Source organism: Hemiscyllium ocellatum, chromosome 33, assembly GCF_020745735.1.
Source record: "Hemiscyllium ocellatum isolate sHemOce1 chromosome 33, sHemOce1.pat.X.cur, whole genome shotgun sequence".
NCBI classification, from domain to species: domain Eukaryota; kingdom Metazoa; phylum Chordata; class Chondrichthyes; order Orectolobiformes; family Hemiscylliidae; genus Hemiscyllium; species Hemiscyllium ocellatum.
Genome location: NC_083433.1, coordinates 11046474 through 11063070, shown reverse-complemented (window position 1 = coordinate 11063070; position 16597 = coordinate 11046474). Strand labels below are relative to the sequence as shown.

General features: G+C 44.7%; 1 protein-coding gene across 1 annotated transcript in view; it reads left to right on the top strand.

The window, feature by feature from the left end:
* Positions 1–16597, top strand: part of LOC132831478 (proline-rich protein 12-like) — an 84485-nt gene that overhangs the window by 50142 nt on the left and 17746 nt on the right. The window contains exons 9-14 of the mRNA XM_060849641.1: positions 2368–2625; positions 6947–7063; positions 8877–9010; positions 9933–10135; positions 14827–14952; positions 15676–15773. Of these exons, the coding sequence (XP_060705624.1) occupies positions 2368–2625; positions 6947–7063; positions 8877–9010; positions 9933–10135; positions 14827–14952; positions 15676–15773 (936 nt within the window). The remainder of the gene's footprint in view (positions 1–2367; positions 2626–6946; positions 7064–8876; positions 9011–9932; positions 10136–14826; positions 14953–15675; positions 15774–16597) is intronic.

Genomic DNA, 16597 nt, shown 5'->3' with positions numbered 1-16597 from the left:
TCTTTCTCTCTCTCTCTCTCTCTTTCTCTCTCTCTCTCTCTCTCTCTCTCTCTCTCTCTCTCTCTCTCTGTATGTACCCCCCTTTCTCTCTCTATACACCCCTCCCCTCTCTCTCCGGTCTGGACAGGACTCACCTGAAGTGTTTAAGAACCCACAGAATGTAAGCAACAAAAGAAAGAGTGTCTGTGGCAGAGTGGGCAGCACTCCCACCTCTTGAAGTGCAAAGGTTCCAGGTTCAAGTCCCATGACATGAGTACAAAAGTCCAGGCTGGCACTCTAATGCAGTCCTGAGGTGACACCTTTGGGAATGAGATGTACAGCTGTTTGCCCTCTCTGGTGATGTTCCAAAACAGAAAATTCAATGGCATTATTTTGATGAGAAGCAAGTGTGTTCCCTTTGTATCCTGGTGAGTGCCTGTCCCTCAGCCAACATCTACATTTTAAAACAAAAAGCAGGTTGTCTGGTCATTCCCATATTACTGTTCACAGAAGCACAGTTTGCTACTGGGTTTCCAATAGTACAACAGCAACTATCCTTCTTGAATATGTCTAATGGCCTAGTGAAGTCCTGAAGTCATGGGAAGGTGCAGTACAAATGCAGATCTTTCAAATCGTTAATTTATATGTATCTGGAATTAAGGGTCTGATTATGAACTGTTGTTGGTTGTCAGAAAAACCCATCTGGTTCACCATGTCATTTAGGGAAGGAAACTGCAATCTTCACCCGGTCTGTACTACATGTGATTCTAGACCTACAGCACTGTGGCTGACTCTTAATTGCCCTCTGGGTAATTAGGGAGGAGCAATAAATGCTGACCTGACCAGTGATGCCACATCCATGAATGAATTTTTTAAAAAAGGCGTCTTTTGCAACTTATGTTCCTAAGTGCTTTACAGCCAATGAAGTCCTTTCTAAATGTAGTCCCTGTTGTAATGGATTAAATATGGCTGCCAGTTAGCACACAGCTAGGTCCCACAATCAGCAATCTGAGAAATGACCTGATAGTCTGTACTTTTTGATGTTGTTTGAAGGATAAATATTGGCCAGGACATTGTGGCGAAATCCCCTGTTGTTGTTTCCTTTGACGGTAAAATTTAAAGGGCAGGTGTGAGTGTCTCTGTGTTATATTTCCTTTCTTTTTTTTAAACAAGAATGGGGAGGAGCATGGGGAGAGAATTTCAGATATCGGGCTAGCCACTGGCTACCCTCTTGTCCCACCCTGTGAGCAAAGCAGTTACTGCCCCTGACAGCTTTCCAGAAAGGACAGTGACCTGGGATGGAAATCTTAGATTATTGTTTCACTCGTAAGCCTAGGGATTTGAGTGTGGCTGAGCAGAAGCAGCTGACCCAGCACTGTTCCGGAATCAAACCTGGTGTCTGTCCTGTAGAAAATAGTCATTGTTGAGTGTTGGTGGCTAGGTGCCTTTGAGAAGGTGATGGTGAGCTGTTTTGCTGATAACTCCAGTCTTGTGTGGTTTAGGTGGAGCCACAGTGCTACTAGGGAGCAGGATTCCTGGAATGTGACCCAGTGACACTGAAATAACAACCATAACAAAATACTGTGGATGCTGGAAATTTGAAATAAAAACAAAAAGTGCTGCAGAAACTCAGCAGGTCTGGCAGCATCTGTGGCGAGAGAGAAACAGAGTTAATGTTTTGAGTCTGATGTGACGCTGTTTTGAAATGCTGCCACACTGGACTCTTAACTCTGTTTCTCTCACCGCAGATTCTGCTAGACCTGCTGAGTCTCTCCAGTATTTTCTGTGTCAATTTTAAATCAATGCTATCTGATCCCTCTGTTCAAGTAAGTATCTCATCCTTATTCACTGTATCTGGGCCCCACATAACTTTAGAATGAAAATAAAATACTACGGATGTTGGAAATCCGAAATGAAAACAGAATGCTGGAGAAACTCTATAGCTCTGGCAGTGTATGTGGAGAGAGAAAGAGTTAACATTTTGATCCTGGTTTGCCTGGTCTTCGGAGTTCTGAACAAAAATGACAATGTTGTTCCACATGGGGATTATTAAAAAAAATTATTTGTGGGATGTGGACACCACTGATTGGCCAGCATTTACTGCCTTCCCTAGTTGCCCCTTGAGAAGGTGGTGGTGAGCTGCCTTCTTGAACCACGCTGGTCCATGTGTTTTGGGGCTGATCCACCATGCTGGGGAGAGAATTCGGGCATATGAAGGTGGAGGTATTCCCACGAATTTGTTGCCCTTGTCCTTTGTGGTTTTGGGAGGCGATCGTTGTGTCGTCTTCCATCTTGAAAAAAAAACATCTTTTGGCCAGGTCTGTTTAGAAAATGGCAGCCCATGGTACAATGAGGTGAGCAATGAAACCTTTTCCTCTTCCTCATTAGTATATCGAGTACCCGGATGAGGTGAAGACTGACTACCAGCGGCTGTACGTGAAGTTTCTGGAGAACGTGGAGAAGAAGGACTACGTGCGGATCTGCTCGAAGAAGCCCTGGCACAGGCCCCTGCACCTGGCTAAGAAGCAGGACTCTGTCGCCATCTCTGGCGAGACAGACGAGGAGGATGAAGAAAGCGGAGGCGAAGGTGTGTTCCGGGAGCGCGATGAGTTTGTCGTGAAGATCGACGACATCAAGGCACTTAAGGTAAAGCAACCCCCTGGTGAAAAAGCAACTTGCACTCAGGCCCTGGGACTAAAGAAAACAGTGTGCGCCCTGAAATCCTTTGCAGGAATTTCAGGCAAACCAAAATGGGTGCAGAACCATGTACAGAGGTATTGAAGCAAATAAAGTAAAGTGTGGGCATAGGGAAAGACTCATTTTTTAACGCTCGGAGGCAGAAAGGTTTTGAGAGGGATTGCCAGAGATTCAGCTTTATGTGAAGATATGACTATCAATGATTAGCGAAGGGAAGTTTAGGAATCTGCAAGAGGCCAGGATTTGGGGCAGTTCCAGGTCTGGTGGGTGATTACAAAGATACGGAGTGATGAGATCATCAAGGAATTTGAATATAAGGATGGGTAATTTAAAGCTAAAGTGTTGCTGAACCAGGAATTTGATTTCTGCCTTGTTCTAGTCTATGAATAAAGAGCAACATTTCATTGTACTTTCTGAGGATCATTGACTTTAAACCTTGAGGAGGTGATGGTCTGAATGGACTATGCCTAGAGATTTTAAGGTCCTCCCCTGAAGATGTCAGCTCTTGCTGGAATATGAAGTTGGTGCCAAGAGTATGCACCTAGGCAGTGCATACAGGTGGAATATTCTGCCACAGGTAGCATCACTGCCTGTTTGAACACGGTCTTGTTGAGGCCACTGTACTCTTTTACACTGAAAGTAAAGCTTCCTTGACACTGTCCCCATCAATACTTCCAGGACAGGGTCAGCAGGACATTAGATACACTGTCTACTCTTTTAAAACAAAGGTAAAGGTCTCTTGACACTTTTTCCATCAAACACTCCCAGGACTGTGATAGCATGGGGTTAGAAACAGAGTAAGCTCTCTTTACTCCTATAAACTGAATGGAAGGCTCCCTAAACAGCACCTTATGGGGCATAGTAACAAAACTGAGTCATAGAGTCACAGAGGAATACAGCACGGAAACAAATTCTTTGGTCCAACTCGTCCATGCCGGCCAGATTTCTCAAATTAAACTAGTCCCATTTGCATGCTATATTCTACTGAAGCTTTCCTATTCATGTATCTGTACAATGACTTTTAAATGTTGTAACTGTACTGCATCTATCACTTCCTCTGGCAGTTCTTTCCATGTTTGCACCACCCTTTATATAAAACAGTTGTCCTGCAGGTCCCTTTTAAATCTTTCCCCTCTCCCCTTAAAAATATGCTCTCTAGTTGTGAACACCCCTAACTTGGGGAAAAGACCTTTGCTATTCACCTTATCTATGCCCTTTATGATTTTATAAATCTCGATGGGGTCACCTGTCAACCTCCTCCAACCCAGGGGGGGAAATAAAGTCCCACCCCTCCAGTCCTGGCAAGATCACTGTGAATCTTTTCTGCACTCTTTCCAATTTAATACTATCCTTCCTATTGCAGGGTGACCAGAGCTGAACACAATACTCCAAAAGTGGCCTCACCAATGTCCTATACAGCCACAAGATGATGTCCCAACTCCTGTATTCAATGCTCTGACCAATGAAGGCAAGCATGCCAAACACCTTGTTCACGACCCTGTCTACATGTGACAATATTTACAAGGAACTGTCTACCTGAACCCTTAGGTGTCTCTGATCGACAACATTCCCCGGGCGCTACCATTTATGGGATAAGTCCTGCCCTTGTTTGTCTCACTAAAATGCACTTCCTCACATTTATCCAAATTAAACTCCACCTGCCACCTCTTGGTCCGTTAACCCAATTGATCAAGATACAGTTGTACTCTTAGATGGCCTTCTTTACTGTCCACAATACCACCAATTTTGGTGTCATCCACAAACTTAATAGCCATACTTCCTTCTCATCCAAATCATTTATTTAAATGACAAACAACAGTGGACCCAGCTCCGACCTCTGTGAAATATCGCTGGTCACAGGCCTCCAGTCCGAAAAACAACCCTCTTGTACCACCCTCTGTCTCCTACTGTCGAGCCTATTTTATATCCAATTGGCTAGCTCAACTGGATCCCATGTGATTTAAACTTACTAACCAGTCTACCATGCAGAATCATGTCAAAGGTCTTGCTAAAGAGTCCATGCAGACAATGTCTACTGCTCTATCTATTTGGTCACATCCTCAAAAAAACTCAGTCAAGTTTGTGAGACATGATTTCCCACTCACAAAACCATGCTGACTGTCCCTAATCAGTCCTTGTCTCTCCATATGCATGTCTCTAAATTGTGTCTCTCAGAATTCTGCCATTAGCCAGCATAACATCAGACTCTCATTGATCCATAGTTTCCAGATTTCTCCTTGCAGTCTTTCTTAAACAAAGGCACAACATTAACCACCCTCCAGTCTTCCGGCACCTCACCCATGACGATCGAGGATATAATTATCTCTGCTAGGAGCCCTGCATTTTCTTCCCTAGCTTCTGACAACAGGAGATACACGTGATCAAGTCCCAGAGATTTATCTACCTTTATGCTTTTTAGACCTCTAGCACCTCCTCTTCTGTAATGTAAACTGTTTGCAAGATATCACTACTTATTTCCCCAGGTTCCCGCACTTCCATGTCATTCTCCATAGTAAATACTGATGTGAAATATTTATTTAGTAGCTCACCTAAGTCCTGTGGCTCCACCTATAGATGGCCTCGTTATTCTTTAAGGGGCCCTATTCTCTCCCTTGTTGCTCTTTTGCCCTGAATGAGCTACAAATTTACGCGAACAAAATTTACGTAAGGAAATGGAAACTTGTTAAATTAATATACCATCGTCTGGAGTGATGATGAAATTCAGCACCTGTGGTGCCCACCGGTCTCTACATGCCCTTATCGTGCTGGTGAAACCTGCATGCTTCTTCTCTAGGGACACCCAAGTGCAGATGTATCCGTGAAAGAGTGGCAGACAATCAGAAACAATAACCCATTTGTGGCCTGTTGCCTGGACTTGTTAATGGCCACTTTGGCCAGGCCTGGGGCAGCCCCACGAGAAGGCCCATTGAATTGCCTGCCACTCCCCACACAGGAGCACAGGGCTGAAGCACAACCATTATTGAAGGAGCAGCCCCTTCGGAAAACTGAAAAGGGGCTGCAAACAAAAACATTCAGGATAAACGTGACACATGACCACAAAAGCTACATGTGGGGCCTGGCATCCGCCCTGTGGTCATATGGGACAGCTGTGTGCAGAACTCTCTACCAGATCCTTAGACCGTATCCCGAAGCAAGCTGCTGCTTCCTGAAGGGAAAAGGTGGGACAGCAATTGGAAAATCAACAGGTTCGTTACAGCTGGATTCTCCAACCGTTCTGAGACATCTGAGAATCTCCAGAAATTGAAGAATAATCTCCCAGGGCTTTGAGAGAGGGCTTTGGGTGTGGGGGAAGAGTTGGAGCAGCCATTCTGCTGCGGCTTTTTTCCCTGTTCAATGGTATTCCAAACCCAGTTGTCCCAGAAACACAGAGCACTGTGTCCCTCAGAGGAGCTCCGCAGTAACACTGGTGGTTGGCGAGGTGGGGGTGTTGTGGGAAGACAGGACCAGCCACCACTCTCGTTTTCATTTTAAACAGCAGTTGTGGTAAGTTTAAGATGTTAGTGAATGGATGGAGGTGAGGTTGGCAGGTGGGGTAGGTGGGTCAAATGCTGGGGAGGGAACAGGGTATGGTTTCAGAGGGGGGTAGCTGGATGTTCAGTAGGGGGGCACTCGGGGCATGTATTCAGGTGCTGGGTGGAAGCAGTATGGAATAGCATTTGAGTTATTGGTGAGGACTGCTGATAGGGTGGGATAATCAAATGGACTGGAGCTAGTCCAAATGGGAGGTCAGTGAGAATAATTGGTGGGAGGGTTTCGGGTGTGGTAACCCTCAGGTTAAACCCATTACCAGTCGTCCTTCTCTAATAAGAGAGCATGGTCCTTTGGAGTGGTTACCCAGGAGTTAGATAAGATTTTTTACAGTCTAACACTTGCGGGGTCACTTACCAGGTTAGCAAATTGGAACTTGTCCACAGGGTGACAGGGAGTGTGTGAGTTTTCTCTCAAATTTTCCAACCTCCTGGATAATTCACATGGACTGAGAGGATTGGAATTTTGGCAGGATCTTGCTCCGGGTTTTGGAATGTACATCTGGTCTCCAATAATCCAGGAACTTGGGAGATTTGGGCCATTCAGCCCTTCGGTGATAAAGCTAGAGGAGGAAGAAAGGAGGTCATTTGATTGGGTGAAAATAATGGGGGTGGGGAAGGTGGCAGATGGACATGGCACAGAAAGTTCCAGGAATGTGTTGAACCACAGCTTGCAGTGACCACGTGACAATTGATAACGCCTCTGCTTCCTTTGCCCACAGCTCGCCATGCAGGCAGGACGGGAACCTCCGCCCATCTGGCGAGTACAGAAGGCCTTGTTACAGAAGTTCACCCCCGAGATCAGGGATGGCCATCGGCAGTTCTGTGCAACCAGCAAAGTAAGGACACTCTCGCTGGCGAGAGGGCATTTGCATTTGTATAGTGCCTTTCGTGACTTAGGGGTGCCCCTTTACAGCCACTTGCAAAAAGTGCACTCGTCACGACCATAATGTAAGAAATCTGTGCACAGCAAGCCCTCACCATAGCCATATTCCAATGACCAGGTAATCATTCTGTTTTTTTATTTTGTGATGCTGTTTGAAGGATAGATATGATCCAAGACACCAGAGACGACACCTCTCCTCCTCTTCAAAATAGTACAAAAGAGTTGTACAAAAGAGAGACAACACTGTCCTTCAGTGTTGTAACTCTCTGCACTGCGCTGGGACGGTCAGCTGAGACTTTGTGCTATATAGTCTGGAGTGGGTTTCAATCCCATCACCTTCACACTCAGGAGATGGGAGGGAAAGGAGAGGGGAGTGGAGTACAACCAACTGATTCCCCCATGTCTCACCACCTGACTCCCCAAAGCCTGTCCATCATCTGCAAGGCACAAGTCAGGAGGGTGATGGAATACACTTACCTGGATGAGTGCAGCTTCAACAACACTCAAGACACCATCCAGGACAAAGCAGGCCGCTTGATTGGCACCACATCCACAAACATCCAATCCCTCCACTACCAATGCTCAATAACAACAATGTATACTATCTACAAGACGCACTACAGAAATTCAGCAAAGATTCTTAGACAGCATCTTCCAAACCCACGACCACTTCTATCTAGAAGGACAAGGGCAGCAGATACATGGGAACACCACCACCTTCAGGTTCCCCTCCAAGCCACTCACTACCCTGCTTTGGAAATGTATCTCCATTCCTTCGCCGTGTCAAAATCCTGGAATTCCCTTCCTAAAGGCATTGTGGGTCAACCCTCAACAGGTGGACTGTAGCAGTTGAAGAAGACAGCTCACCATCAGCTTTTCAAGGGCAACTAGGGACGGGCAATAAATGGTGCCCAGCCAGTGACACTCACGTTCCATAAATGAATGGAAAAAAAGCCAATGAGCTAACCAGGGATGGCCTATGAATGTTGACAATGATTGTTTCAATAAAGAGAGAGGTTCAAGAGGATCAGAAGCTGTTTCCAGTCAACAAATGTACATTTTCTTTATTCTTTCATCCAATGTGGGCATTGCTGTCAGCCTTTCCCTCATTGCCCTTGAATTCATTGGCATGCTTGGCTATTTTAGCGGGCAGTTAAGAATCTACTGCATTGGTCTAGAGTCATGTAAGCCAAACTGGGTGAGGATGGCAGATGTCTTTCCCTGAAGGAAATCGATGAACCAGATGGAGTTTTACAACAATCTGTGGTCTAGCTCTATATTCCTGAATTGTCAGTTGAATTCAGATTCCACGGAAGCCAAGTTGACCCTCTGGGCCTTTGGATTACAAGCCAAGTGATGGTACCATTGCCTCCCATCTGAGTTTGTGAAAACAAAATGAATTCATCCATAAACCGGGTGGGTGATTTTCCAAGGTGGTTCCTGAGTACCCTTACCCATCTGTCACCTCGCTCCCATGCTGTCAGTCGCCTCTCCCTCCAATACTCTTGATGTGGACACTTCAGCAGGATTCTCTCTAAACCACTGGGCTGCTCCAAGGTTCTGCCCATGCTGATTGCCCTGCCAGCACATTGACATCTGCTTCAGATGTTGCTGCCGCGCACAGACCTTTAAGGTCCATGTACTAAAAACAGTATTAGAGGGAATATTGGTTGAGGTCAAGAGCCTGTTAGCTGTCTCCAAGTTGACAGTTGCTGAGCAATAGGTGGGCTCACAGGCCTAACATATTCTGCCTTTTCCTGTTTCAGTATCTTGGCTACTTTGGTCACGCGAAAAACGAATATCAACGACTCTATGTTAAGTTCCTGGAGAACGTCAACAAGAAGGACTACGTCCGTGTGTGCTCCAAGAAGCCTTGGCATAGGCCGCAGCAATCCCTGAGGTACAGGCGTCTCTCTCCATCATAAAGCTTTCAGTTAGTGTTAGTGTCAGCTTCCTCCTTCATAAAGCATGATAAAAGGATTGTTTGAGAAACTAATGGGATCTTTGGATAATACTCAAATGGTAAACTCCAGACTAGGTCTTGGGGTCCAGTGCATGTGTGGGGGTTAGAAGTCCTGATTGGAATTGGGGCAGGGAGGGGTCTCACAGTGAGACTTTGAGTGTTCTCTCATTTCTAAGCCTCTTGGATCAGAAACGGGAAGCCTTTCTGATTTTTCCCCTTCCCCTCACTAAAAAGAAAATTTTGCTGCCATTTTCATGACCACCACCATCTCAAAGTACTCTTTAGCCACTGTTTGAAGTGAATATACTGTTGTCAATGGCGCATGAGCCAATTTGTGCACAGCAATCTCCTACAGACAACAACACGCTAACAATAATAAATATTTGTCTCCTCTGACAGTACAGTACTCCTCCTTGAGTGTCAGCCTTGGTTTTTGTACTCACGTCCTGGAATGGGACCAACTAGTTTCCCATTGCCCCCGATGACTGCCACCCTGGCTGAGTCCCCACTGGATTTTACCCGACAGAGTCAAGAGAGTGGTGCTGGAAAAGCACGGCAGATCAGGCAGCATCTGAGGAGGAGGAGAATCAACTTTTCAGGCATAAACCTTTCATCAGATGAAGAGATTATGCCCGAAACGTCGATTCTCCTGCACCTCAGATGCTGCCTGACCTGCTGAGCTTTTCTAGCACCACACTCTTGACTCTGATCTCCAGCACCTGCTGTCCTCACTTTCTCCTTTTCCTCAACAGGGCAAGGGTAGAGAATCTAAATGTAACACTCCCTCTCCTGGTACTGACTTGTCTCAAAATGTAACACTCCCTGTCCCAGTACTGATTTGTCAAATTTGGTCCTTTAGACGACAGAGCCAGACAAAGACCACTCCGAATCGAGTACCGGTTGTGGTTAAACCAGAGCCGCCTGCTCGGCCAGCATCGAAACCCAAGCAAAGACCATCCAAAGCCAAGGCCGAGCCCCCTCCCAAGAAGAGGAAAAAATGGCTGAAAGAAGTTGCTTCATCAACGGAATCGGACTCCACTCCCAACCAGCAGAGTGAAGAGGGTGAATGGCTTAGTTTGATTTCTCTTTGCCGCCATTTTGTATTTGTGTTGTGTTGATTGTTGGCTCAATCCATTTGGATTATTTTTATGGAGGAGATATTCAGGAGGTGAATGTCAGGGATGTGGAGAGAATGGAGCACTTTCTAGATTTGGGATCCATTGCTCTCCAGCTCAAGCATAAGAGAAGCTCGGTGCTGAGATAGGCTTCCTTCAGAATGCAACACTGAACACTGACATAGAAAGCCCTCTCTGCTCTTTTAAACTGAAAGTAAAATGAAAGTAAAGCTTTCTCGACACTGTTCCAATCAAACACTCAAGACAGGTACAGCACAGGGTTAGATATTGAGTAAAGCTGTCTCTACTCGTAAACTGAAAGTAAAGCTTCCTTGACAGTTACCCCATAAACACTCCTGGATTGGTACAGCACAGGGCTAGGTAAAGAGAAAAGTTCCCTCTACTCTTTTAAACTGAAAGTAAACCACTTTACACTGTCCCCATCAAACACTCTGAGGACAGGTACAGTACAAGGTTATATACAGAGTAAAGCTTCTAATATTCTTTTAAACTAGAAGTAAAACTCTCTGCTCTTTTTATCAAAAAAGTAAAGCTCCCCATATGTTGCCCCATCAAACAATCCTGGATAGCTACAGAGTAAAGCTGTCTCCATGCTGTTCATCAAACACTCCCAGGACAGTTGCACCATGAGGTTAGATACAGATTAGTGTTTGTCTGATTTGAAAAGGTTGATGACTTGGAGCTGCTGTCGCTCCCACACCCGTGACCCTTCTCCTTCGAGCTGGCAGTGGCCATGGAAGGTGCTGTCAATGAAGCCTTGGTGAGTTGCTGCAGTGCATCTTGTAGATGGTACACACTGCTGTCACTGTGCTATGATGTAGGAGGAGGATGGGTGCTGATCGGATAGGTAGCTTTGTTCTAGATGGTGTCTTGCAACTGGGGCTGCACTTTTCCAGCCTCGGGGGAGTATCCCATCACTCACTCCAGGGCTTCCCCATTTGATATGTCCTGTTGGTTCTTACATGGTTTAAGCTGAACCTACATTAGACCAATACATTATCTTGAGTGCTCAGCCTCACACTCCATGCAGTGTAAAATCTTGTTCCCACACCAGCTAATCACCACATTAGTGAGATTGAATAAAGGTCTGGAAGGTTGCAGGCTAGTGAATGCTAGATTAAAGTGGACTAAATTCTTTGAAGATAGGAATGGTAATAAACTACTGAGACGTTGGAAATCTGAAACAAAGTGAAAATGTTGAAGAAACTCAGCAGGTCTGGCAGTACATGTGCAGCGATTTACCATTTTAAGTCCAATATAACTGCTTCAGAACCCTGAACACTGAAATAGACTCATATTGGATTGAAAACGTGTGAATAAATGTGGTGATGTGCGACGCAAAGATACAAGCAGGCGCCTTAAAGGAGAAAACAGACAAAACGTAAATGAGGGTGTTGTATGAATGGGATTAGAGGGTGCAAGGTGACTCTGTGGAGTATATACCATCAGTATAAACCAGTTGGGATGAATGATCAGGACATATTGTATGAGTAATACAGTTCAAGCTCCTGTGGACTTGTGTAATCCAAACTTATGTTCAGTCCAAGAGTGCATGTATTTCTTGAGCAATCCCAGGTGCTGCAGAAATAATCTCACCCTGGGAAATGATTTGTTGAAAGTAAACACAATAAATGGACTTTGAAGTAAAACAAAAGTCTCTCAATGTGACCTGGAATCTTTTGAATCCCAGACAGTCTGCTGAAGTTGAAAGCAGTGTAGCTTTTAAAATGTCGCTGCATGGTTTTGTTTTTTGTTGCATCCTGCTTTCAGCAACAGGTATGCCACCACAGAGTGGTGGGGCTCTGTATTAGCTCTAACCCAACTTTTGTTGTGTGTGGCCAATGTGTACAGGGATACTTCCAACCCGCACGTGTTACAGCAGTGAGGAGTGTTGAAAGGAATGCTGGAACACATTGGGGAAGCACAATGGCTTCGCTAGCACTGCTGCCTTATAGTGCCAGGGACCCGGGTTCGATTCCAGCCTTGGGCTAATGACTGGGTGGAGTTTGCATATTCTGCCCGTGTCTGCATGGGTTTCCTCCAGGTGTTTCCAGTTTCCTCCCACAATCCAAAGCTTTGCAGGGTAGGTGGGTTGGCCGTGCTAAATTGCCCATAGTGTCCAGGGATGTATCGGCTAGGTGGGTTAGCCATAGGAAATGCAGGATTACAGGGGTAGAGTAGAGAGCTGCGTCTGGATGGGATGCAGTTTGGAGGGTCAGTGCTGACTTGATGGGCTGCATAGCTTCCTTCTGCACTGTTGACACTCTTGTTGCACGGTGAGGTCTGCCTGGGAAAATGGAACATGTAACTAAACAGGGCTAGCAGCATTCAGAGCAGAAAGAGACCATTCAACCTGATATGCATATGGACAGCCCTTTTTGAATGTTTGGTCCACTTCGCACAACTTATTTTGTTGCAGTTTTTGTTTCTTCTTTCCAAAACTACAACTGACATTTTACTGCACTTTCAGGCAGCATTCTCCAGATCCTAACTACTTGGTGTGTTTAACAAAAAAAAAGTTCTCCTCATTTCCCTGGCTCTTTTACTGGAATAAAATGAAACATTGGATTTAGCAAACTTCTACACATACTCAGGGTTCAAAAGTTTCAAGGTTCCACCCATGTATGGACATTATTGTAGAATTCAGGGCTGAAAATATTTGTAATTCACCAATACTCTGTTATAAAGTTTGAAACTGCCCTACTCAATCCATGTTAATTGCTGATGTGGAAATATATTGCAATAGAAAGAAGAATTTGTATTTGGACAGTATCTTTCACAACATTTGGACATCATACTGTTTTACAGTTAATGAAGCATTTTTCGGTTATTGATGATTTGGTGAATCAAGGAGCATTCGAACCAGTTTCTGCAGAACTAAGTTTTTTAATAAGTTACTTGCCAGATAAGCTATTTCAACTACAAGAGGGCACAGGTTCAAGGTGAGAAAGTTTAGGGGAGAAGTGCAGGGAAAAGTTTTCACTCAGAGGGTGATGGGTACCTGGAATACATTGCCAGTGGAGGTGGTGGATGCAGGGACATTAGTAACATTTAAGGTTTATCTTGAACGGGAAACGAACAGAGGGATAGAAACCTTGCATGGGCAATACGTAGCGAGTCTAAATAAGGAGTAGGATCATTGCAAGCTTAATGGGCTGAAGGGCCTGTACTGGTGCTGTGCTATATTGTATTGTATCGTTACATTGTGAATAGTCCATTATAGAGGTGCGATGTCATCACCACCACTGGTGGGAGGGTATACATGCAGTGTGACATGTTTACATAGCCAATTGCCATTGTAATTGTGAATGCAGGTATTTGTAGGTTGGTCCAGATGTGGAAAGTAATTTGTAACCAGGCAAGACTTACAGACAAGTTATTGTTTAAAAATATGTTGTTACTGCATATAAGCACCCTTCCTGAACAAGATCTACCAGCAAACATTCTTATAGATTGAGGAGTCGGAAATACAGCAAGTCACAAACAAGTCCTTGTGACAAACCTCACTTGTCGAATGGCAGGCTTTGTATGACCACAGTGAGTGTGATCCTTGCTAAACGGGTTCATGACAGGCCAGAGGTGCTATACATTCAAATTCTACCACTTGACCTCGATACAAACCTCTGACACATATGTGGATGAAAATGTAAATGCTGGTCCCTTTAAGGATGATGCAGAATGTTTGCCAGAGCTCGGAGAGCGCAGCTGATACTCATTGGAACGTAGGTTGAATGGGTTTTGCACTGGAAACCAACTAATTGAAAAACGTGGGTGATTTAGTAGTGGGGTTTAACAGATGAATCAAAATTCACGGGTGACTTAGTCATAGGAAAATAAATGTTCAGTTTGGTGCAACAGCACATCTGGATAGTAAAAGAAAACTAAAAAGATTATTTGGAAGGTTGTTGTGGTAGTGTCCCTACCTCTGGGCCAGGTTGCTTGGCTTCAAACTCCAGCGGTGTATAATAACATTTCTGAATAGGTTGATTTAAATAAAGACAGCTGGCTTTCCTTTAGAGAGAAGTGGGCACTGTGGGATGTGGAGTGCATTATTTTCCCATCAACTCCATTTCAACTTAGTTGCCTCCCCCTCTCCCTACCTTCCCCTTCGTTTTGTTATGGCCCAGTAGGCGCAGTGCTCCTTCTGAGGAAGGGTCACTGGACCCGAAACGTTAATTCAGCTTTCTGTCCACAAATGATGCCAGACCTGCTGAGCTTTTCCAGCAATTTCAGTTTTTGTTTGTGCTTGTTAATTGTTTGTTTTGTAGATTATTTGGGTGATTGGGTGATGGTTTATTGAAAAGAGAGGCTGGTTTCCACCAGAAAAGTTGATTTGGAAGGAGAGTGAGCAGCTTGGAGTTTGTATTGAACAAAGAAATGGCATTAAATGTTTGAGGAAGACAGACACCTTCTTGGTAAATAGACCAACAACAATATATCAGTGCAGAGACACAAACACATCCCTGAGGAGACCTCCTGCTACAGGCTCAGTAGCACACAACTCGCCTTAAACTCAGCAAATGAGGAGTCTGTCATTTGGGTTTTGCATTTGTGAAGTAAATGGTGTGTTTTAATTTGAACACAGACGATTAATCAGAATGCGTCTCTGTCCTGCAGAACGGATCCCAACTGGCCGCATTCTGAATACACGAGCCATGAAGGAGATGTACAAGAGTTACATTGAACTATTAGTCAGTGCGGCCCTTGACCCAGCCATGATCGAGACAATTGAGGCCAACAATGGTAGGAACTATGATGAAATTGTAAACTCTGTATATGTTTTGAGTGAGAATATTCAGCCTCATTTGCTGTTGTTTCCACTCCACTTTACTGTTTTCACTTCGTTTAGTTTTCTCCTCTCCATTACTACCCTTCTCAAGCCCCCTTAGCTGTGTCTTTTGAGCCGACACAATCCCTCTCGTCTCTTCATGTCTCGTTCACTGTTTCTGTTACTGATCTGTCCCTTACAGAACCCACTCTTGGGTGTGTTTGAGATATGAGTTTTAAAAGGAAAACTTGTCAAAGTGTCTGAAAATGTTGTGGGGTAGAGGGTGGCGTGGTGTTAAGGGGACTAGGTTAGTAAAGTGGAGACCCATGTAAATGTTTTGGGGCATGGGTTCAAATCCCACCCTAGCAGCTGCTGGAATTTTAAGTATGAAGGTAGTCCCAGTACTGGTGACCATGACAACTTTGATCGGTGGTTGTAAAAACCCATCCGTTTAGGGAAGAAAATCTGCTGTCCTTACCCAGGCTGGTATCATGTGACTGCAGATCCAGGGCAATATGGTTGACACTTAATTGTCCGCTGAAATGGACAAACAATCCACCTAGTCCATGGGCCATTAGGGGCAGGTAACAAATGGGTGCCTTGCCAGCAATGCCCACATCCCATCAAAATACAAGAAAAAAGGAATTAAACTGCTCTGGGGTTTGGTTGCTGATTTTGTCTTTGCTTTTTGGCTGTAGATGAACTTTATTTACCAACCATGAGGAAAATTGATGGAATTTTAACAGAACATAAGAAACGCGTGACAAAAAGAGTGTCTCTGAGCTCCTCACTCCAGGTATCTGTGTCGATTGCTTATTTAAGTAAAGAATACAGCTTGAGGGTCCATGGGACATGAAGGTGTGGAGTTCACATCACACAGATAAGGACGGAGCTCCTCAATGGCTCCTTTGTTTAACTACTTTGCTCAGTGTGAAAAAAACAACCTTCCTGGGATGAAATGGATTGTTTTAGGAGGAAAAGCTGTGCAGTTTGGGCCTACACCCTTTGGAATTTAGAAGAATGAGACAGGATCTTATTGAAACATAAAATCTTGAGGGGGCTTGACAAAGTGGCTGCTGAGGGTATATTCCCCCCAGTGCTGGAGTCCAGGGAGCACAATTTAACAAGTAAGGGTCTTCCATTTATGACAGAGTTCAGGGCATTATTTATTTCTCTCCTTCCAAGCAGTGGAGGCTGGGCCATTCAATGCCAAGTTAGACAGATTATTGTTCGATGAGGGAGTTTGGGTGCAAGGGAACAGGCAGGCAAGTGGAGCTAAGGCCATAAGCAGATCAGCCATGATGTCATTGAACTACAGAGTAGGCTTGAGGGGCCAAATGACCTACTCTTCTAATTCTTGTGTAATTGTAAACATTAGATACAATAAAATGCTTATGACGTGTAAAAATGCCTCAGGACACTTCTCAGGAGCTTAATCGACCAAACATTAGCCTGTTAAGGAACATCTTAACAGAAAAGATAGCAAGGTGGAGGGGTTTAAGGAGGAGATTGTGGGCTTAGACCCAGCTTTCTGAAGATATAGCTGCCAACAGAGGGGCAAATGCTGTTGGCATTTCACAAGGGTCCACACTTGGAAAGAACACAATTCTTAGAAGGTAG